The 21018-nt window shown below is 53.1% G+C and overlaps 2 protein-coding genes across 2 annotated transcripts in view; one reads left to right on the plus strand and one right to left on the minus strand.

The window, feature by feature from the left end:
• Positions 1-3752, minus strand: part of UPK3A (uroplakin 3A) — a 23498-nt gene extending 19746 nt beyond the window's left edge. The window contains exons 1-2 of the mRNA XM_015570739.1: positions 3612-3752; positions 1944-2007 (exon numbers count right to left, since the gene is read on the minus strand). Of these exons, the coding sequence (XP_015426225.1) occupies positions 1944-2007; positions 3612-3752 (205 nt within the window). The remainder of the gene's footprint in view (positions 1-1943; positions 2008-3611) is intronic.
• Positions 3753-7220: 3468 nt separating this feature from the next.
• KIAA0930 (KIAA0930 ortholog) overlaps positions 7221-21018 on the plus strand; it is a 26951-nt gene continuing 13153 nt past the window's right edge. Inside the window, exon 1 of the mRNA XM_006774163.2 lies at positions 7221-7237. The gene's annotated coding sequence lies outside the window, so the exon portion shown is untranslated. The remainder of the gene's footprint in view (positions 7238-21018) is intronic.

Below are 21018 nucleotides of genomic sequence, written 5' to 3' on the forward strand. Positions count from 1 at the left end.
AGGAGGGCCCAGGTCACGGACGTGCCGGGAGGGGGCGGTGGGGGGTGCCCCGTGTTGTTGGAAAGAGCCTGGGACTGACTGCAGGTGTGGGGTCTTGGGCTTGGCGGGTGTGAGGTCATCGGTGCCGATGGACCCGGAGGAGCACCCCCCGTGGTGTGGGGTTTGCCATTTTCTGCGGAAAGACCCCTCCCTTCTCCATGCGGGAATGACTTCATAGCACGTTGTCTGCCGCCCCCACCCCACCCTCGTCCGGCGTCTGGGCTGGGGATTTCTGAGGAGGCGACAGCAGCGTGGAGAAGGCATGCCAGCCCGGGAGCTTTCGCCAGCATGCCCTTCATTCACCCCTGGGGAAACTGAGTCCCACGGAGCCCACGCAGCCCCCTTACAGTCACAGGCAGCAGGGACATGGCAGCCCCGGGGGCCCAGGCCCCTCCGCAGGCCACACCCTGGAGGGTGGGTGAGGAGAGGAAATGAATGCCAGTCCTCCTTTGTGTCGGAGGCAGGCTGAGCCTAAGACACTGCTCTGGGAGCAGGTCCCCGCCGGCGCCCTGGGGTCGACGGGGACATAGGTTTCTTTTCTGAAAAGTGTCGCAACTTAGTTTTGAGCAGAAATGGAAGGATCCGCGTTAATTCATTCAGCAGACATTCACTGAGCACCTACTGTGTGCTAGGCTGAAGGCCCACCTGTCATCTGGCACAGAATGTCTGAAATGGGAGGGGTCTGAGGGACCATCTGCTCTAGCCCTTCAGCCCTTCACTCAGCAGCTCCGGGCAGCCCCTCCCCACTCCCCCTCCACATGCTCCCACTGCCCTCTGACCCCCTGAGCACCTCCCGCTGTTAGTCCCCACCCCAGGAGCCCGGGGGCCATCCCCTAAGAACAGTGACAATTTGCTCCAGGAGCTGGCATTCGCGGAGTCCTTACCATGAGCCAGGTGCCTCCTGTGTGCTGTCAATTTGCTACTGGAATCTTCTTTCCAGGACACCCAAGAGGTACCTGAGGTTCAGAGAGGCAAGAGACTTGCCTGGGGACAACCAGTGAGGCTATGGCATAGCTGGGATTGACCCTCAGTCAGTCTGACCCCAGATCCTGACCCCCCTCCCCCGATGCCCCAGCCAGGCCTTGCTGCACCAACTGTGCTGCACCTGGTGAGAACTGTCCCCTGGTCGTAGGCCAAGGGCAGAGCCTGCTGGTCATGCGATTACTCTGTCCTCCCCCGGCCTCCAGTCCTCCCTCCTCACAGGAACCCCTGTCTTACCCCTCACCCTGCCCCATGCTCGCCTGAACTCAGCCCTGCTCTGATGCGCTGCACCCTTAGGCCTGCCGTTTTCTCCACCCGCAAGGCCACCCCTACTCACCTGCCCTGCAAACACCTACAGGTCTCCCCTCGAGCCTCAGCTCCAGCGATGCCCCGGGAGCCCTTCTGCCACTGCCTGTGCCCGTAGACTGGGTATGTGTCCGCTGTTCGCTCAGGATGATTGTGGCGCCGTAATGCTCTGTGGCTTTTCCCTGGTTACCAAGGGACCCCTGCCGGGCACTGCCCAGTCTGAGTCTCTGTGTCCCGCACAGGCCCGTGCCGAGCAGGGACCCAGTAAATATTTAGCCAATGAACGCGAGAACTGATTTCTGGGCTGGGAAGCGAAGGGTATGGATGGCCAAGGAGAACGGAACCCTAACCTCGTAGAAGGGTTCGTGTTCCTCGTCTCTCATTCTTCAGATGAGAAATGGGATGTTCAGAAAGGGGCAAGCTTAGTCATGACCTCATGCCCAGTGTCGAGAGAGGACCGGGGGTTGTCCCGAGCACCTAGCCTGACCCCGGAACGCTGGCCCCGAGCCACGTGTACATCCATTGGCTCAGGAAACCCTCTCGTCTCCACTCTACAACTGTGGCAACCTGTTACGTTTAGGAATGAATGGAAACCTCACGGATTTCTGTTGTCGAACTCAAGCGCAGGTTATTCCGAACTGTGCTGTGTTCTCTGCGGTTGTTTTGAAAGTGTCCGGGAGGCTGTGGTGGAGACACCTGACGCTGGACAAGCTGTTGTATTTCTGAGTCACAGTGTGTGTCTGAGCCGGAGGAGGGACCGCCCCCTGCAGCTGGCTGTCATGATGAAAGGCACCTTGTAGAGCCAAACCTGACTCGAACAGCACCGCAGTTTGGAGTACTTGCTCCGGGTGGGAGCGGAACGGCCCTGATCCCTGCCTGGCGGGAGGCACAGTGAGCGGGGAGAAGCCAGGCGCGCAGGTGACGGTGCTGGAGTCAAGGCCCTGCGGGAAGCAGCCAGAGCTGTGGTCCTCCTGGCAGGATCGGTGTTTGTCCACAGGAAGCTGCTTGTCATTCCAGGTAGCGGATGAGCCACGCCGGCGGGCTGCGGTCGCGTCTGTGGGCCTTCAGGATCTCAGCTGGGAAGATGAGGGGGCCAGTGCCCAGATGTGCGATGCAGACATTTGGACCAGAGGAGGCTGTCACCTGACCCTCCTGGGGGCCTGGGCCTTCTCATGGGCCCTGGACATCAGTCCAGGCGTGCTGTGCAGTGGCTCCCTTCCAACAGGGGCAGCAGGACACTGATGCTCAGTCATGATGTGGCCATGGCCTGGCCACCGGAGCGTGTGAGGGTGGGGCCTCCATCACACTGGTTGTCTTTGGGTCCTGCGTGGGGTGGGCATTTCTGGGCTGTCACCTGCTGTTAGGTAGCCTGGGGCATCTATGTTTGTAAGGCTGTGGGGCGAAAGGCGTGTTATATGTCCACTATTTCCTTTTGTCCTCAAGATAATCCTATCCGGTCGTATAGGGCACTCTTCTCCTTTTGCTGATAAGGAAACAGTTACAGGTGAAGTAACGCGTCCCTGGGTCCATGGCTGGTAACGCCAGAATCTGTCCGAGCCCAGGCTCTTAGCAGAGGTGAGGCCCCCCACACCTGTCCTCTGGCGCTGGCAGCCCGGCCATACAGGTGTGCACAGCTGCTTGGCATAGGCTGGATTGGGGAAGGGCCCAGGATGAGGTATGAGGGTGTGTGTTGTAAATGTTTCCCTCCACGTCCCGCGTGGTTCAGGGTTCAGGATCTGGAAAAGGAGCCGCACGCAAATGAAAGAGAAGAGACGAGATAATTTGGAAATATTGGGGGGCCAGGCGGGTAAGTCCAACTCAAGGGGAAGGACTTCCACTGGTGCTCAGGCCGTACCAACCTTTTATTGGTTTGGGATCCACCCATAGTATAGCCCTTAGGCACACAAGTTCCGGTAACACACAGACTATCTTATCAATAAGGATTTACATGAGTAAAGGTGGGGAAGTTGCTTCAGCTACCATTGTCTGGATTGACAGAGGTGGTGCACAGCTCTGACCTTTGCGAGGGCTTCAAAGGTCACCAGCCTTCCCAGTTCTCTGTCTACACTTCTCTGCCAGTGAAGACAATAGGCGGTTTCCCACAGGTGTGCCTATTGGGGGCCCAGAGAAGGGAGGCTGGGGGAGGGGGATGTGCAGTGTGTGGCCTTTGAGAGGGACCCAGGCAGGACAGACGGGCTGGACGGAGGAGAACAGGCTGATGCGGCTTGCAGCGTGGTTTGGGGCCCCGAATGCCCGACTGAGAATTCGAATTTTCTTGGTCGGACCTTCAGGAGCTTGTCGGGTGTTTGATTTGTGGGGTGGCCGGTACCAGAGGGGCGGTGAGCACAGAGGATGCTGCCCGCCTGCGTGTGCCCGCCGCTCTGCGTGCGGCAGCCCCCCTGTGCCCAGCTGCTCTTCTTACCCATTTTGCGGATGAGGAACCCAAGCTTCAGGAGGAAAGTGACACCCAAGGCCAGGGAGCCGGGAGGTGGCAGAGCTGGGGGCCATGAGGCTCCCACTGAGGCTGGTCAGATGCAAATAGCCATTTTTCAGAGAGTTCATGGAATGAGCCAGAAGGAATGAAGGGGGAACTGCCTCCCCATGAGCCTCTCCTGGGTGCTGAGCACCTGCCACCACCCTGTGAATGGGGACGGCCTGGCCCTTGTTTTGCAGGGGCAGCGGCGCTGGGTGTAAGAGACGGGGTGGGGGACTTGAATGGGACCTGTGGCTGGAAGGGAAGTCTGTGGGGCCCAAACATGTCACCCGTCAAGGCCTCTGTGTCCTCATCTGTAAAGTGGACACAGCGAAGCCTAGAGGGTCATGGGGTTGTAGAAGTGACAGGCACAGCCTCGTGGCAGCGCGAGGAGTAAATGAGACCCGGCAGGTACAGGTCGCCCCTAACGCTGCTGTGGTCATAAAGGCTACAAGACACGTGCGCGCGCCTGGAACTGCTCAGCTGCTCTGCAGTCACTGGGGACAGTTCGGGCCCCAGGCCCTCCGACCCTGAGGAGGCAGAGCTGGTTCTGGGCCAGTGGCGGAGAGGAAGTGGGACCGTTTGGATGCGTAGCTGTGCCTCTTTCGGTTCCTGGGCCTATTTTTAAGGCCTGTGGGTTCCGGCCTCCTCTGCCAGTGTGGTCTCTCCCGGAGCAGGAGCTCTGCGGTCTCTCTGGGAAACGTGAGGACGTTGGACCTCACACCTTAAAGAAACCGAGGGTCACAGCTGCAGGGACACCCTGCAAGGTGAGAGGGTGATCAGCTGTGTTGGCACCGCCCTGCATCCCCCTCCCCCAGGCTGGCCTCCAGGCTTGCTCTGTGGCCTGGGACAAGTTACGTCCCCCTGGCTTGCAGCCTTTGCTGTCCTCACGTAAACTCGCTTCTTGCGCTGGACGGGCTCGTGAGTACCAGACAAGCTGTGAGCCACTTGTTAAAAACAGCCTCAACCCCTCCCAGTTTCGCCCTCGCTAGTTTGGCTCAGCAGATAGAGGGGTTGGCCTGCGGACTGAGGGGTCCCGGGTTCGATTCCGGGTTGAGGGTTTGGTCCCCAGTGGGGGATGTGCAAGAGGCAGCCGGTTAATGGTTCTCTCTCATCATTGATGTTTCTATCCCTCTCTCTCTCTCTCCCTCTCTAAAATCAATAAAAATATATTTCAGAAAAAGAAAAACCCCTCAATTTTTTCCAATTAAAAAAAATGTCACATGCACATAATAGAAATTGGAAAATATAAGAAATGGAAAAAAATTACTCATAGTTCCAATCACCCAGAGGCACACTAGTTATGAACTTTGCAAAGTCTTGCTTTCCAGTTTTTATAAAGCTTTTTAAAGAATACTTGATATTCTATACATAGAGTTCCTTAACCATGCTTTCTTACTTAGAATTCCTAAAACATTTTTCATGTTGTTCTAACTCTCCACATTAGTTAAATGACTTCAAGATAGTTGAGTGGATGTGCCATAATTTCCGGAATTGGTCTGCTCTGTGGGAAACTTAGCTTAGTTTTTCACTGTAATAAATGGTTTGCAACAAACCTCTTTATTTGTACAAAGGTTTGTGCATTGGGAAGATTTCTTTAGCAGCCTGGGCTGTAGGTTTCACACCTGCCGAGCCCCCCAGCTCTGTCCCCTGGTCCGTCCTCCCGATGCCCAGTTTATCTGTGGTGCCTGGTGCCACCCCAGGTGGTCTGGAGACTGTGCCACCTGTCAGGAAGGTGGGGCCAGGGATTCCAGATTCCTCCTGTCCCCCACCCCCAGCAGCTCATTAGCTGTTGCTCAGCCCCTGGGATCCTTGCTCCTGTAGCAAAACCTGAAGAGCCAGACCATGCGAGCTGCGTGCTGCCCCAGGGGCAGAGTGAAGCCATCTGCAGCCAGGGGCTCTGCACCAGGCGCCACCCCTGAGCCCAGCTAGGCCGCTTCTCTCCCGGGCAGGCTGGAGCCGGAGTGCCACCTCCTCCTGTTATTGTGCGCCTGGCATTGTGTCCTTCCCATGGCCACCCTGTGACAAGGGTACATCCCTGCTGGCCGAGGAAGACGATGAGACTCATGAGAGATTGAGGCTTTAGTTCAGGGCCCAGAGCAGGTCTGGGACCCAGGTGTCCCGCACATGGCTGCTGCCTGTCCGTTCTCACTCACCTGTCCATCTCTCCCAGGAGGGCCCTCTGTCTGTGTGGCTGTTCACAGGGAAGGAGGTTGTAGAAGTGAGAGAAGAGGGGACTTGTCAGAACCGGCTGCGCAGGGCTGGGCGTTTCTGAGGCCACCGCACAGCTGAGGGCAGGAACTGAGCAAGGGAACCGAGGTCCCAGTTCCTCATCTGGGGGAAATGAGAGGACGGCCTTTGGGGGTGTGTCGGGGGGGTGGGTGTGTGTGTAGAAGGGGAGGTTGTCTGGTTTCCACAGAGAGGATGCTAGGTGACTTCGGAGATAGGGCCACTGAGGGGCCCGTTGTCCCTCGGTGTCTGACCAGCTGCGCTGCAGTCCTCGTTCCCTGCAGCGTGTTGTCAGCTTTGCCTCTTGGCACATCGAGTGCTTAGTAAACTGCCTGAGCCCGGAGAGCCTGCGGGAGCTGGGTGCCAGGCACAGCCGTGAGCAAGACAGGCCCTGCTGCGGCCTCCGAGCTGGGCGGGTGGGTCCGGCTGGGCCCAAGCCTGGCTCAGTGAGGAGGCGTGCAGAACGCACACACCCGAGTCCCTCTGACGGGGTTTAGTGTCTCCCATACAGTGAGCTGGTTGCAGCATGTCTGGCAGCGCTGGCCGAGGCTTCCAGGCTTCTGCAACCTGCCTCATGCCACGTCGCCATTGCGGTGAAGGCGGGAGGAGGTGGGATGTGGACTGGGTGGTGACCCCAGGCAGTTGGGGAGCGGAGGGGAGGGGGTCACAGCTCCTGTCGGGGATGGGGCGCCTGTGTGGGTGGCCAAGGAAGCCTGAGAGATAGCTCAGGATAGCAGTTTGGAGGCCCTTGTACGTGTCAGCAAAGCAGTGCGTCAGGAGTTTGAATAGGCCCACGGCGATGAGGGGCTCCCAGGAGAGGGACTGGAGCGGGGAACACTGGCTGCTGACTGCTCAGGCAGGACGGAGGCTGGCAGGGAGCCAGGTGTCACATGCCGCCGGGCTGCAGGGTGCAGGCATTGCTGTTTGCAGAGTCTGCAGGATTGCTGTCGGAACTGCAGGCCGAGGGCTGCTGTGGCCGAAGCCCCACCCCATGAAAGCCATCTTGAGGTCAGGGTCCGGCTTCTTCCTCACTGGGCGCCAGGGCCTCACACAGGGCCTGACACACAGCGGGTGCCGGTTGAACCCGACCTGGATTCCAGGCCCAGCTCCCATTCTCATCTTGCTGAGTCACCTGGCTCATTAGGGAGATCCCAGACGTGATATGAGGATTGAAAGAGCACGTTGAGAATTTTGCAACAGTGTGCACAGGTAAGAAAGGAGCGTGAATGAGGTTACTGCTGGTGAGGGCTCTAGGGTGAGATTCGAAGCTGCCCCATCATTCTCTGAGCGAGCTGGAAACGAGTTTCGTCAGTCACATGTTTGCTCTGTGCGGGGCCTGAGGTCACCCTGCATGGCCAGGCGCTGAGCGGGGGTTAGGAGCCAGTGACGAGGCCCTGTGCAGCGCAGGTGTGGAGCAGGGTTTGGTTGAGGTGTGGGCTGTCTGGCTCTGCCATTACTAGCAGGGTGACATCAGACAGTGACTCAAGCCTGGAGCTCAGTTTCCTCAGTTAAACGGAGGTAGTAATTTTATCCCGTGGGATTTGGTGAAGATCAAAGCAGGTAAAGCAGCGCAGGTGGGCGCCCAGCAATGGGAGGGTCAGGTGCGTGGGCACAGGAGGCACAGGGCTCGGGGAAGGGGCGGCCGGTGGGGAAAGGACCCTCCCCTTCTCGTCCTGGGAGGTGACAGCTGAGCTACTCTCACAGGCAGGTTGCCTGGGCCTCCGTCAGGGAAGAAGGCGGGGGGCTGGAGCAGGGGGCCACACCTCAGTTCAGGGGGCTGTCTGGAGAGGTCCTTTCCTGTCCTCCCCTCCCCGGGGGTCCCCCTCCGCAGGGCCTGGGGTGCTGTGCCTGGCAGAGGAGCCAGGCTTTGAACTGAAGAAGGCAGGGCGCGGGCAGGGGTGTGAGCCGGTCCTGGTTCTGCCACTTGGCATCATTGAAACCCCTCGCCTCCCTTAGGCTGGCGCAGAGGCCCAGCCAGCCCGTGCGGCTGCTGTGGGGCCCATCGGCCCAGCTTCCCAGCCCAGGCTGCGTCAGGACAGTCCTGGCCCCGGGCAGCTCCTTGGTCTTTGTGCCCGAGGGAGGGGCTTCAGCAGCAAAGGGCACTGAGAGGCACGGGGTCTGAAAGAGCTATTGAGGGACACAGAGGCCTATTCACTGGGCCCTGGCTGCCCGGAGGGGAAGCGGCCAAGCGCTGCCTTGGACGCTCCCCAAAGAGGACACTTGACCCCCATTTTGGGCAGAGGCACCTGGCCAGGCCCTTGTTCCGACAGCACCGGGCATCCGCTTTTGGTGGGTCAGGGGTCCTCCATCCATTCTCCACACTCCAGAGAGACTTCCCTCAACCCCTCCCCACCACACCCGTGAGGGGTCCCGGGTCCTCTGAGATGCCCACACAGCCCCAAGCCAGGGAGAAGGTCTGAGGTTGGGGGGGCTCCAGCCCTGGCTCTCGCTCAGCATTCTGGGCCCTTTTCCTGCCTCACCTCACCGGGCGGTCCCCCACCGCCGCGGGGCCTGCAGTGCTGTGCCCGGCTTTGCCCACTGAACCCATAGTTATGAGCCTTCAGCTGACACCCCCTCCTCAGGCGCCTCCCTGACACCCGACATTTGTCATGGGCTCAGGGCACACACCTGTGCTCCTGCCATTGCCCAGGCGGCCGCCCTGTACGTCTGCTACGTGCTGATGTGCTCCAGGGGTCAGGGACGTGCTTGATGCCATTCACCCTCACCGGCCCGCCCCAGCCCCGGGCACTGCCTCTACAGTGGCAGTCGGAGCTAGATGTGGGCCCGGATGGAATGAGGTGTGGGCCAGTGGCTCCCGGTTCCAGCTCCAGCCAGCTGTGTGCCCGGGGCGGCTGTAAACAAGCCGGCTTCTGTTTCTCGGAATGGTGATGTTATCGGTGGGGTGCCCTCTGTGTCCCTGTGTGTTGTTGGAGGAAGTGGAGTTCTTGAGATGTCGCAAGGAGAGGAATTTGCTGAGACTCACATGGAGGAGGAGGAATTTTTATTTTCATGGACTTGAACCCCTGGGTTTCCAGTGTCACATTTCCCTCCATCCCCATCTCATCTCCAGCAGGGCAAGAGGACAGGTGCTGCCCAGAGGATCTGCTCCATGTTAGCCCAGGCCAGCCAGCCTCTGGCTGCTTGGCTTGCCTTCCCAGTTGCAGTCCATGGCGTGTAGGGTCTGCACGGCCATGGTCACGTGGCTGCAGACGTGCCATGGTAATTACATAACTTCACATGTGGGAGTGAGACTGTGGGAAGGCCTCCAAGTGGAACAGCTGGGTCAAAGGTGTAAGCATTTGTGGGTGTCACACAAAGTCCCTCTGTGGGGATTTTGTTGTTGTTAATTCTCACCTGAGTTTATTTTTTTCCATTAATTTTTTTAGAGATTGAGGGGGAGGGGGAGCCATATGGGCCACGACCCGGGGCCAAGTATTGAACCTGCAACTCAGGTACATGCTCTTTTTTTCCCCATTTATCTTTATTGTTGAAAGTATTACAGATGTCTCCTTTGTTTTTTTCCCCATTGACTCCCCTCCACCCCACATCCATCCTTCCCAGGCCTTCACCACATTATTGTCTGTGTCCATGGGCTGTACATATCCTATATAATAAAAGCCTAATATGCTAAGTGTCTGTTCATCCTTTCAATCAATCAAAGCGTAATATGCTAATGATATGCTAAGGCCACTCAACCACTCGCTATGACATGCACTGACCACCAGGGGGCAGACAGTCGACCGGTAGCTTGCTTCTGGGGTCCGGCCCATTGGGACTGAGCAAGATAGGCCGGACACGCCCTCTAGCCCTCCCACGGTTCCTCCCTGGCTGGCCAACCTCCCGAGTCCCTCCCCGGCCCCAGTGGTGCACTGGTGGGGTCCCTCAGCCTGGCCTGCACCCTCTCGCAATCCAGGACCCCTCGGGGGATGTCGGAGAGCCGGTTTTGCCCTCATCCTGCAGGCCAGATTGAGGGACCCCACTGGTGCATGAATTTGTGCACCCGGCCTCTAGTACACATGTAAGTTCCCCTGTTAATTTCTTCCCACTCACCCCCACCCTGTTTTCCCTCTGACACTCGTCAGTCTGTTCCATGCTTCTATGTCTCTGGATCAGTTTTGTTCATTAGAGTCCACATATGAGTGAGAATATGTGATATTTATCTGTCTCTGACTGGCTTATTTCGCTGAGTGTAATACTCTCCAATTCCCTTAATGCTGTTGCAAATGGTAAGAGTTCCTTCTTTTTTACTGCTTTGTAGTATTCCATGGTATAAATGGGCCACAGCTGCTTTATTCACTCATCTGCTGATGGGCACTTGGACTGTTTCCAAATCTTAGCTATTGTTAATTGTGCTGCTATGAACATAGGGGTGCATACATTTTTTCTGATAGTGTTTCGGGTTTCTAAGGATATATTCCTAGAAGTGGGATCACTGGGTCAAATGGGAGTTCCACTGTTAGTTTTTTTAAGGAACTCCATACTGTTTTCCACAGTGGCTGCACCAGTCTGCATTCCCACCAGCAGTGCACTAGGGTTCCCTTTTCTCCACATCTTTTCCAACACTTTTCATTTGTTGCTGGTAGCCATTCTGACAGGTGTGAGGTGATAGATACCTCCTTGTTGTTTTAATTTGCATCTCTCAGATGATTCGTGACTTTGAGCATTTTTTCATATGTCTCTTGGCCATCTGTATGTCCACTTTGGAGAAATGTCTACTTAGGTCCTTTGCCCATTTTTTTATTTGGGTTGTTTGTCTTCCTTTTGTTAAGTTGTATGAGTTCCTTATATATTTTGGAAATTAACCTCTTATCAGATGTATCGTTGCCACATATGTTCTCCCAGACAGTGGGCCATTTTGTTGGTTTCTTTTGCTGGCAGAAGCCTTTTATTTTGTTGTAGTCCCATTTGCTTATTTTCTCCTTAGTTTCCTTTGCCCTAGGAGATGTATTAGCGAGTATATTGCCATGAGAGATGTTTGAGATTTTGCTGACTACGGTATCTTCTAAAATTTTTATGGTTTCATGACTTACATTTAAGTCTTTTATCCATTTTTAGTTTATTCTTGTGTATGGTATAAGTTGGTGGTCTAGTTTCATTTTTTTTGCATGCACCTGTCCAATTTTCCCGACACCATTTATTGAAGAGACTGGACCTCAGTTGGTAATTCTGGGTATGTGTTCCCCACTTTAGTTTTATTTCCAATCTGGCCCTGGGGGTAAGGTGCAAGAAAGATCTGCCTATTTGGCCACCATTTTCTCCTCCTTCCCCCCAAAATCAGGTACATGCCCTTCACCAGGAATCAAACCCATGACTCTTCGGCGCTCTAACCACTGAACAACACAGGCTAGCGCTCCATAGGGATTTTTATCAGCCCACCTTCCACTGTCAGGTGTGAAATCATGTCCATCACACCCTCTTGAACCTGGAGTGTCATCAGGTGTTTGGGGAGGTGAAATGTCGCTTACATTTCTCTAATGACAGGGAGCTGAGTGTGTTTCCTGTTCTAAAAGCCATTTGTATCCCTCTTGGCTTTCACTCTGTTCCATGTTCTTAGGCATCGAATGAAACGTATTACTTGTTACGGCAGGCAGCCCTCACGAAGGGTTCATTACTTTCCTGTTTATGGTGTGTGGGTTTTTATCTCTGTAGAAATTTCTTATGTGGTTTGTCATTTTTTTCTTTAATAGCTTTTGTGCTTTACTTAGAAAGGCTTTTCTCTCTGAGAAAATAGAAAAATTAATTCATGGTTTATTTGGTATTTTTAAATGATTTTAGTTATAACATTTAAAACTTGTGATCTTCTTGGGGTTTGTTTAGGCCTGAGCAGGGACTCAACCTTTTCTTTTTCCTCAGTTAGCCGTTGTACCAGGACCAGTTGTGGAGTGAGAAATAACACACAGTTATCTTCATCTTAGTGAGTTGAAGTGGCGCTTTATATCAATTAAATTACCATGTGTTTTAGTTCTATTTCTGTCCTTTCTTTTCGGTTCCATTGATCTGTCTAATGATGTGCCAGTACCACCTCGCTGTCATTAATCACCTAGCTCATTTCATTTATTCATGCAATTAGCCAATACTTACTGTTTCCTGTAGGTCAAACAGTAGTCTAGGGACTAAGAAACCATCAGTGAACAAAATCAGAGAGGAAAGGTATTCAGACCTTCGTGGAGCTCACGTTCTCTCTGTTAAAATAGCTCAGCCCTAACTGGTTTGGCTCAGTGGATAGAGCGTTGGCCTGTGGACTGAGGGGTCCCAGGTTCGATTCCGGTCAAGGGCATGTACCTTGGTTGTGGGCACATCCTCAGTAGGAGGTGTGCAGGAGGCAGCTGATCGATGTTTCTAACTCTCTATCCCTCTCTCTTCCTCTGTAAAAAATCAATAAAAATATATTTTAAAAAAATAGCTCAGTTCTGGAAGGGCAGGTGTTGGCAGACTGTGGCCCAGGCCGACTCCCACCTGCCGCCTGTGTTTGTAAATAAACCTTCCTTGGAGCCCAGCCATGCCCCGTTCTCCGTGTGATACTATGGCTGGTTCTGTAGCAGAGACAGGACCAGATGGTCTGCAGAGCCTCAAGTAGTTTCTGTTTGGAACTTTAACAGAAGAAGTTTGCTGGCTCCTGTGCCAGGGAAGGATGGGAAGCCAACAATAAGTAGTCAATTTCTACTGTGGCCTGTAGTGACTAGTGCTGCGGAGGAAAGGAAAGCCGGAGGTGGGAGGGGGTGGGGTGGGCTTTGCCATTTTTAGTGGGTGGTGGAGAAGTGGATGCTTGAGTGAAGAGCGGAGGGAGGTAAGGACGTAAGCCTCCCGCAGGAGTGTGAGCAGGGAAGTGACGAGGACTGACCTACTGGTGAGCATGGGGTCCAGAAGGAAGCTGGGCAGTGCAGGCAGGCCCTGGCAGCAGCTGGCCGGGCGCGAGAGTCATTCACGAAAGGTGGTTGGCTCCCAGGCTTGTTTGGAGATGGAACTGATGAAACGGTACAGAGATGAATCAGAGAGTTCTGGGGGGTGGCGGGGAGGGAGTGGTGGCAGAAACGGACACATCCCTAAATTAACAGAGGTCCGAGAAAACCAGGCTGGAATCAGCTTCTGACGAGGCCGTAGCTGGAGGGTGATGTGGGGCCAAGGGAGGCTTTTAGGTTTTGGTTTTTGGTTTAAGTGGTGAGTCTTGGGTATTGCATTTGTTAGGATTCCTTTGGTGACGAGTGAAGAAACCAAAAAGAGAAAGTTACTGGCTAACGGGCGGTTGAAACGTCCAGAAGAAAAGCAGTGCCCGATACTGAGGAGCCGGCGTCCTCGCTCTCCAGCTCGTTCTGGACGCCTCCGGCCCTTTCTTGCTGCAGGTGGACGCCCCCCCCCCCGCATGACAGAGGCTTCGGGCCGCCCTAGCTTCATGGTTGCGCCACTGACGGGGAAAGTGTGGTTTGGGTGGGCGGTGACATGGGATTTAGCTTTCCAGTGCATTTTAATACGTGATAGGGGTCATGTCCCTACGTCACTCTTCCTACTTTTTCCTGGCTGTTTGACATTCTCTTGCATTTTCTTTTGGGTCATGTTAAATTGATAGATCAAATCAGAATTGCTCTATGATTTGAATGTTCTTGGCTAAGAACTTGGTAAACCTTTTCATTTGTTCCAATCTTTTTTTAAAAAACAAACACACACAATATAACCACTCCTCTCAATATAGCTTCTAACTAGGAGTGTTGGTTTGTGTGTTGTTGTTTTTTAGTTTTTTTATTTATTGATTTGAGAGAGAGAGACTTGTTGTTCAATTTATTCATGCATCCATTAGTTGATTCTTTTTTTTAAAAAAATAAGTTTTTATTTATTTCAGAGAGGGGAAAGGGAGAGGGAGAGAACTCTAGAAACATCAGTGATGAGAGAGAACATTGATTGGCTGCTTCCTGCACGCCCTCTACTGGATATCAAGTCTGCAATCCTGGCATGTGCCTTGACCAGGAATTGAACTATGACCTCCTGGTTCATGGGTCAACATTCAACCACTGAGCCACGCCGGTAGACAGTTGGTTGATTCTTGTATGTGCCCTGACCCCTGGGCTCAAACCTGCCACTTGGTGTATCAGGATGATGCTCTACCCAGCTGAGCTACCCGGCCAGGGCTAGGAGTGTTGGTTTTTATCAAAGGTGTTGGTTTCTGGATGTAGTGATTTTGTCCCCAAATACCTTATGATTTCTATTTTGAAGTTTGAATAATTTTTTAATATGTTTTTCTTTTTTCTTTTTTTTTTGCATTTTCAGGTCAGGTATAACATCATCTATAACTAATGTTAATTTTACCTTATATTCAGTGTCTATTCTCAGTATCTTCCCTGTATAATTGCAGTGTCTTAGTTCCTTTATTTTATTTGTTTACTTTTTATTTTTCAATTATAGTGCACATTCAGTATTAATTAAATGTCTAGTGTCTTTACAACAATGTTTAGATTTGTATTTTATGGAGGATTATTTTTTAGATCAAGAATGGGAGTTGAATTTTATTGTTCTCCTACATCAGTGGAGATGATTGTGTGTTATTTCTTGTTATTTCTCGCTTGAACTACCTACATGTAGTGAATTATGAATAGATTTCCTCACATTGGACCTTTCTGGTATTCCTGAATTAAATCCTGCTTATTCATGGCATGTCCTTCCAGTGGACTGATGGGTTCCCTTTAATGTTGTATTTAAGGTTTTTATGTTCATATCCAGGAGTGAGAGTAGCCTGTAATTGTGTGGGGGGTGGGGGGAGGAAGGGCACGTGCACACTGTTTTTGGAATGTGTGTTATGCCTCCGGTTGAAAAGAATTTGCAAGTTTCTTAGGCTCTAGAGACGTGTGAGTAACTCTCTCTTCAAGATCTGGTAGAACTGCCCTCTCAAACATCTCAGCTTCTACTTGGGTGTCCTTTCTTGGGAGTAGCTCTTGGTCAGTGTTCGCTGCTGTTACACATGACCATCATGTTTAATGGCTGTACACTTTGAAAATTAGTGTTACGTGGTTTAGTGGTCTAGAAAAGAATAGGGGTGCGTTTCGAGGCATGCCTTCTGAAATCCAATTCAGGATTACTCCAGACGTCTGGTTAATTAATGGAAAGTGGTTTCAAGTTATTTATAATAACAGTAGCAGTCTTCATTCAGTGAGTTTTACAAAGTGCCAGGTGCTGTACCTGCACCTTGTAGAATCTCCTTTGGTCTCCATAATAACTGCAGGAGGGAGCTGCTCTTTTCCCAATTTTATTGATAAGGAAACAAAACCTGAGAGGTTAATTTACCCAAGTAGACAATGGTCAAGAGTGTGAACCAGCCTGGCTAGTGTGGCTCAGTGGTTGAGCAGCGACCTAGGAACTAGGAGGTCAGGGGTTGATTCCCGGTCAGGGCACATGCCCTGGTTGTGGCTCCTTCCCCAGTAGGGGGCGTGCAGGAGGCAGCTGATCAATGATTCTCTCTCACTGATGTTTCTCTCTATCTCTCTTCCTCTCCCTTCTTCTCTGAAATCAATAAAAAGAATATATCTTTATTTTTTAAATACATTTTTATTGATTTCAGAGAGGAAAAGAGAAGGAGAGACAGACAGAAACATCAATGATGAGAGAGCCTCATTTATCGGCGGCTTGCTGCAGGACCCCTACTGGGGATCAAGCCTGTAACCCAGGCATGTGCCCTTGACTGGAATCAAACCTGTGACCCTTCAGTCCACAAGCCAATGCTCTATCCACTGAGCCAAACCAGTCAGAGCTATATATTTAAAAAAAACCAAAAACATGAACCAAGTCTACCCTTAAACACTCTGCTGACAAAGGCTTCTCCTAACCCCATGTTGTGTTTGCATTAATGTGGAAAGCCTTATAAGATATAAAAGTTCCCCTCCTTCCCAGTGTACATTTAAAGACTCACCTCTGTGGAAAGTAGTTTATTTCTGTTAAATTGCCCCTCTGCTGGGAAGTGGAGCCCATACTACACGCTCATCCAGACGTCCTTCCTGGATACCATAGCACAACAGAGCTCAGGAGGCCACTGTCACCCCCTACCCGCTGGTGCAGGACTGTTCCTGGGACTCAGACATGTCGGGAAGGTTTGGGAGAAGTCTGAGTTGATTTCCTGGCTTCCCAGCAGGTGACCTGAAGGTCCCGTCTCCTCAGGTAGAAAGGGCCAGGATCCGCGCCCTGCCTGTGTCTGTGCGCGGGGCCTTGGAAAGAAGAGGGGCCGCGTTTGAGCCCCAGGTGCCAGCGAGTCCCAGGATTCCACGGTGTCACTCGCCTTGTCGTGACCCTGCAGGCCGCAGCTAGCTGAGCCGTCCCCAGCTCCCCGAGTTCTGTAGCGAGCAGGGCAGACTGAGCTGTCCTCATGCCCCGTTCCTTAGCCACTGCGGCAGACCATATTTTACTGCGCCTCGCTCACTGAGCTTCACGGGTCTCACATTTTTTACAAATTGAAGGCAAGACCCTCCACCAGCAAAAGATAATGACTTGTGAGAAAAATAAAAAAAGATGATGCCTCGCTTTACTCAGAACCTGCTTTCCTGCGCTGGTCTGCAACCGAACCGTTATCTCTGAGGAGTCCTGCTGAGCTGTTGACACTCGTCACCCGTTCAGTGTCGTCCAGGAGGCAGACTCTGTGGCAACCTAGTCCCAGAGCACTGAGCGGGCAGGAGAGGTGTCAGAGGGCCCTCTGCCCTCTCTCCATCCCTGAAGCCGCTCATCCAGAAAGGGCTCGCCCAGGCCTGAAGTTCGAGGACAGTGGTTACAAAAGCAGGTCCCCCAGTGGCGGCAGCCCCTCGGAGCTGGCAGGTGCCGGGTTTCCTGATGCACCCATCCTCATCACTCCTGGATTCTGTGTTTGCAAACTCGGCTACTTGCCAACATTTACTTCTAACCCTCATTTATACTTAGGGAGCTTTCGAGGTTAACTGGAGACGAGCAGAACGGTGAACACTTGAGTCACCTGAGAGGCGTGTCCCCGGCTGAGGGGGAACAGGGGGGACTCTGCCTCTTGCTTCAGCTCCCGCCGTAAAAGGGGTCCTTTGCCGTCCCTTAGTGCATCTGTGTGCTTCGTGTCGGTGATTGCTGTTTGAACCGGCCCCACGCGTAGTGCTGACGTGCTGGCCGGCCCGGCAGGCGGAGGCTGCAGGGGCTTATGGAGAAAACGCACGTCAGGTGAGCTGCGTCCAGGCCCGAGTTATGGCGCTATTGGCCTGGAGTTCATTGTGAGTGAGCCAGCCATGTATTACAGAAGGGCATCTGTAATCAGAGACACACATAAACCAAGGTTATGTGACCGGAGGCTTGAAGGACCCAGCCCTGCATTTCTCCTCGAGCTGTGGTTTGTTTGGTGTTTGCTAGTGCAGCCTTTGTGGCTACTTTATAGAACAGGACCACCAGGAATGAGAAGGGACTGTAATCAAGGCTGCTTCTCTGGGACCCAGGCCAGCAGGGAAGGCAGGCCTGCGGCGTGGAGCTGTCCGTGGTGCTGCCCAAGCGACTGTCTCGGCGTCCGGACTGACCGCATCTCCTCTAAGTGCATCCACTGGACTCGGGGGCCAGGAAAAGCCACTGTCCCGAGGCCAGATGTCAGGGAGACAGGGGCAGGGAGCATCTGGAGATTAGGGAGCTCTCTGCTGGCATGGCAGCTCCCAGGGCTGACACCCAGGGGACTTCTTGCTGGTCAGGCCTTGGAGAAGGATTCGGGGTCCAGGGTTTACCTGTGGGAGAGAGACGGCACTGATTTCACAGGCTCCCCAGGGTCCAGTCCCCCCTCGTGTGTTTATTCACAACAGTTCCTGCACCCGAGACATTGGGAAGTTTGGGACCCAGTGACCTCGTCTGAGCAAGCCCCCCCCCCTCCCCCGACAGAGACCTGGGAAGGACCAGGCAGAAGGTCCCCAGAACCCGCAGTGGAACCCACCTTGCGGTGCTGTCATTACAGCACAGGAATGTCGTGCATGAGGCTTTATTTTTGTCTGTTTTATTTCTGTTCTATAAGGCAGAGTCCTAGAAATAGGAGAGTGCTCATTTGATTTTCACAAAGAATATAATGATTTTTGTTCTCTCGTACATATGAGAGTCCCCAGCTCAGTGCACCCTTGCCAGCTTCCATAATTACAGTGTTTTACCCACTTTATATTAGAATCTAGTTTGATGGCTGCGTGAACCTGTGAAGCCACCACCACAACCAGAAACTGCCATTGCTTTTGTCACTATAGTTTTGTCTTTGCTGAACCATCACGTGACTGTGACCTTACAGGGTGCAGCCTTTGGTGTGACTCCCCTCGCGCAGCAGGACGAGTGCGAGACTTATCTGTTGTGTGGTTGGTCAGTGGTTTGCTTTTATTGCCCGTGATCGTCCCTCTAGTGGCTGTGTCATGTTTCATGTGTCCCTCCCTCCTGGTTCCCAGTTTGGGGCTGTTATGAATAAAGCTTTCAGGGACATGTGGGTACCCGTGTGTGGAAGGCACAGGCTTCATTTCTTTGGGGTAAGTACCTAGCAGGGGGCAAATAGTTGGTAAATATGGTTAGCTTGTAAGAATCTGCCCATTTTCCTAAGTGGTATTTTTTTAATACCACCAAATTTGGCTCGGCCGGCATGGTTCAATGGTTGCGCATCACCTGTGAACCAGGAGGTCACGATTCAATTCCTGGTCAGGGCACATGCCCAGGTTGTGGGCTCAATCTCCAGTGTGGGGCATGCAGGAGGCAGCTGATCATGATTCTCTCATCATTGATGTTTCTGTCTCTCCCTCTATCTTCTTTGAAATCAATAAAAATATATATATTTTTAAAAATTTATAGCCCTGGCTGGTTTGGCTCAGAGGATAGAGTGTCTTTTAAAAAATTAAAAATAAATACATACTACCAAATATGCCCTCTTAAAATGACAACTTGTTCTTTTAATATGAAATTTTGACGACTTGCGAGATCAATATTTTCCCACATTTTGGCTAAGCACTTATATTTCCCTTTTGGTCTGTTAACTGTTTGGGTATTTTACACATTTATCTATCGGAGTCTTACGCACTTTCTTTCATAACTGCTATGGTGTGAACTCTCTCTATTACGGTCCTTGCTCACCTGTTAGGATTTCCCTCCCGGTTTTCTTGTTCCTTTTGCTTTCTTGGGCATGAAGGGAGCTTTGAATGTTCAGGAGAGCAGCTCTTAATGTTTGTGCTGTTTCTTCTTGCATTTAAAAAAATATGTTTTTATTAATTTGAGAGAGAGAGGAAGGGAGAGAAAGAAAGAGAAAAACGCCAATTGGCTGCCTCCTACACTCGCCCGACTGGGGGTGGAACCTGCAACCTGGGCATGCACCCTGACTGGGAATCGAACTGGCAACCTTTTGGTGCATGGGACGAGGCTCAACTAACTGAGCCACACAGCTCTTCTTGCTTTTAAACTTTGAGTGTCTTGGGTGTGGAGATGGTCAGCATTGTCTGGTCCCCCTGTGGCTCTGGTGTGGCACCCATGGCCCCTCCTGGTGGTTGCTCTAGCAGTCCTTTCTCTTTTTATATCTATATATATAAAACCCTAATATGCAAATAGACCAAACGACAGAACAACTGTTTGCTAAGACATACACTGACCACCAGGGGGCGCGTGCAGAACATGGCAGGTGTTGGCAGCAGAGGGAGGAGCGGGGAACATGGCGGGCATAGACCACGGCGAGATGGTAGAGCAGGTGAGCGGGGGCGCCAGACCAAGGCAGGGCACTGGTTGCTGTCATCGGGGCGAGCCTCTGGTGGTTACTGAAAATTCTTTGCTCCCACGTGCCATGGTCCTGCCTGGTGCTTGCACCTGCTGCTGGCACCAGCCCTGCAAGCACCCACTACCAGAACCGCCACTCGCACCCACTATCAGCGCCCAGCACTGGCCCCAATCGCTTGCGCCATCAGCAGGTGCCAGCAGTGGCTGCCGGCCCCAATCGCCCCTCGGGCTTCTCCACTAGCCTCTGCTCCTGAGGGGTGATTGGGGCAGGCAGCCGCCTCTCACACCCACTGCCAGCACTGGAGTCGCCTCTCGCACCCACTGCCGGCACCAGAGATGCCGCTCGTACCCACAGCTGTCTCTGGAGCCGCCGCTCATGCCCAGTGCCGGTCCTGATCGCTCACCGCCGTCAGTGGGTGCGAGCGGTGGCTGCAGCCCCAATCGCCCCTGAGGGCTTCTCCACCTCCCCCTGCTCGCACCATCAGCAGGTATGAGCGGGGCTGTCACCGTCAGTGCGTGGGAGCAGCAGCAGCAGGAGCGGGTTGCCAGCAGAGAGGGGACTGGGGGCGGTAGCAGAAGGGGCCGGGTGGGGCTATGGAGGATAGGCCGAGACCTGCCCCTGTGCCCACCACAGCCTCGTGGCCCACAGTTCCTTTCAATGTGCACGAATTCGTGCACTGGGCCCCTAGTATGTATGTACGTGTGTGTGTGTGTGTGTGTGTGTATAGCTTTCAGAGAGGAAGATAGAGGGAGAGAAAGGGAGATAGAAACATCAGTGATAAGAATCATTGATTGGCTGCTTCCTGCAGGCTCCCTACTGAGGATCGAGTATGCGACCCAGGCATGTGCCCTGACGGGGAATCGAAACATGACCTCCTGGTCCATGGGTCGATGGTTGACCACTGACCCATGCCTGCCAGGCAGGAGTTCAGGTTTTATTCAGGAACTAGGGGTCTGGTACACAAATTCATGTATGGGTAGGGTCCCCAGGCCTGGCTGGTGATCAAGGCCGATCGGGGCCTACCGGCTGCATTGCCCCTTGGTGGTCAGAACACATCATAGCGAGCGATGGAACTCCTGGTGCCGGGTCGATCTCCTGAGGGGGTGCTTTGCATATTAGTCTTTTATATATATCGATAAGCACAGCACATTTGCTTAATTTTGTAGGGGGTCTGTAGTGGCATGAGTTGGGCATTGCCTGTTGTGAAAGTGTGGCAGGAATTTCAGATCCGTGGTGCAGACAGCCTGCCTGGTTCCCCCAGAGAGGCTGTCAGTCCTGCAGGCTCCGCCTACACCCC

Source organism: Myotis davidii, unplaced genomic scaffold (genome assembly GCF_000327345.1).
Source record: "Myotis davidii unplaced genomic scaffold, ASM32734v1 scaffold67, whole genome shotgun sequence".
Lineage (NCBI taxonomy): Eukaryota > Metazoa > Chordata > Mammalia > Chiroptera > Vespertilionidae > Myotis > Myotis davidii.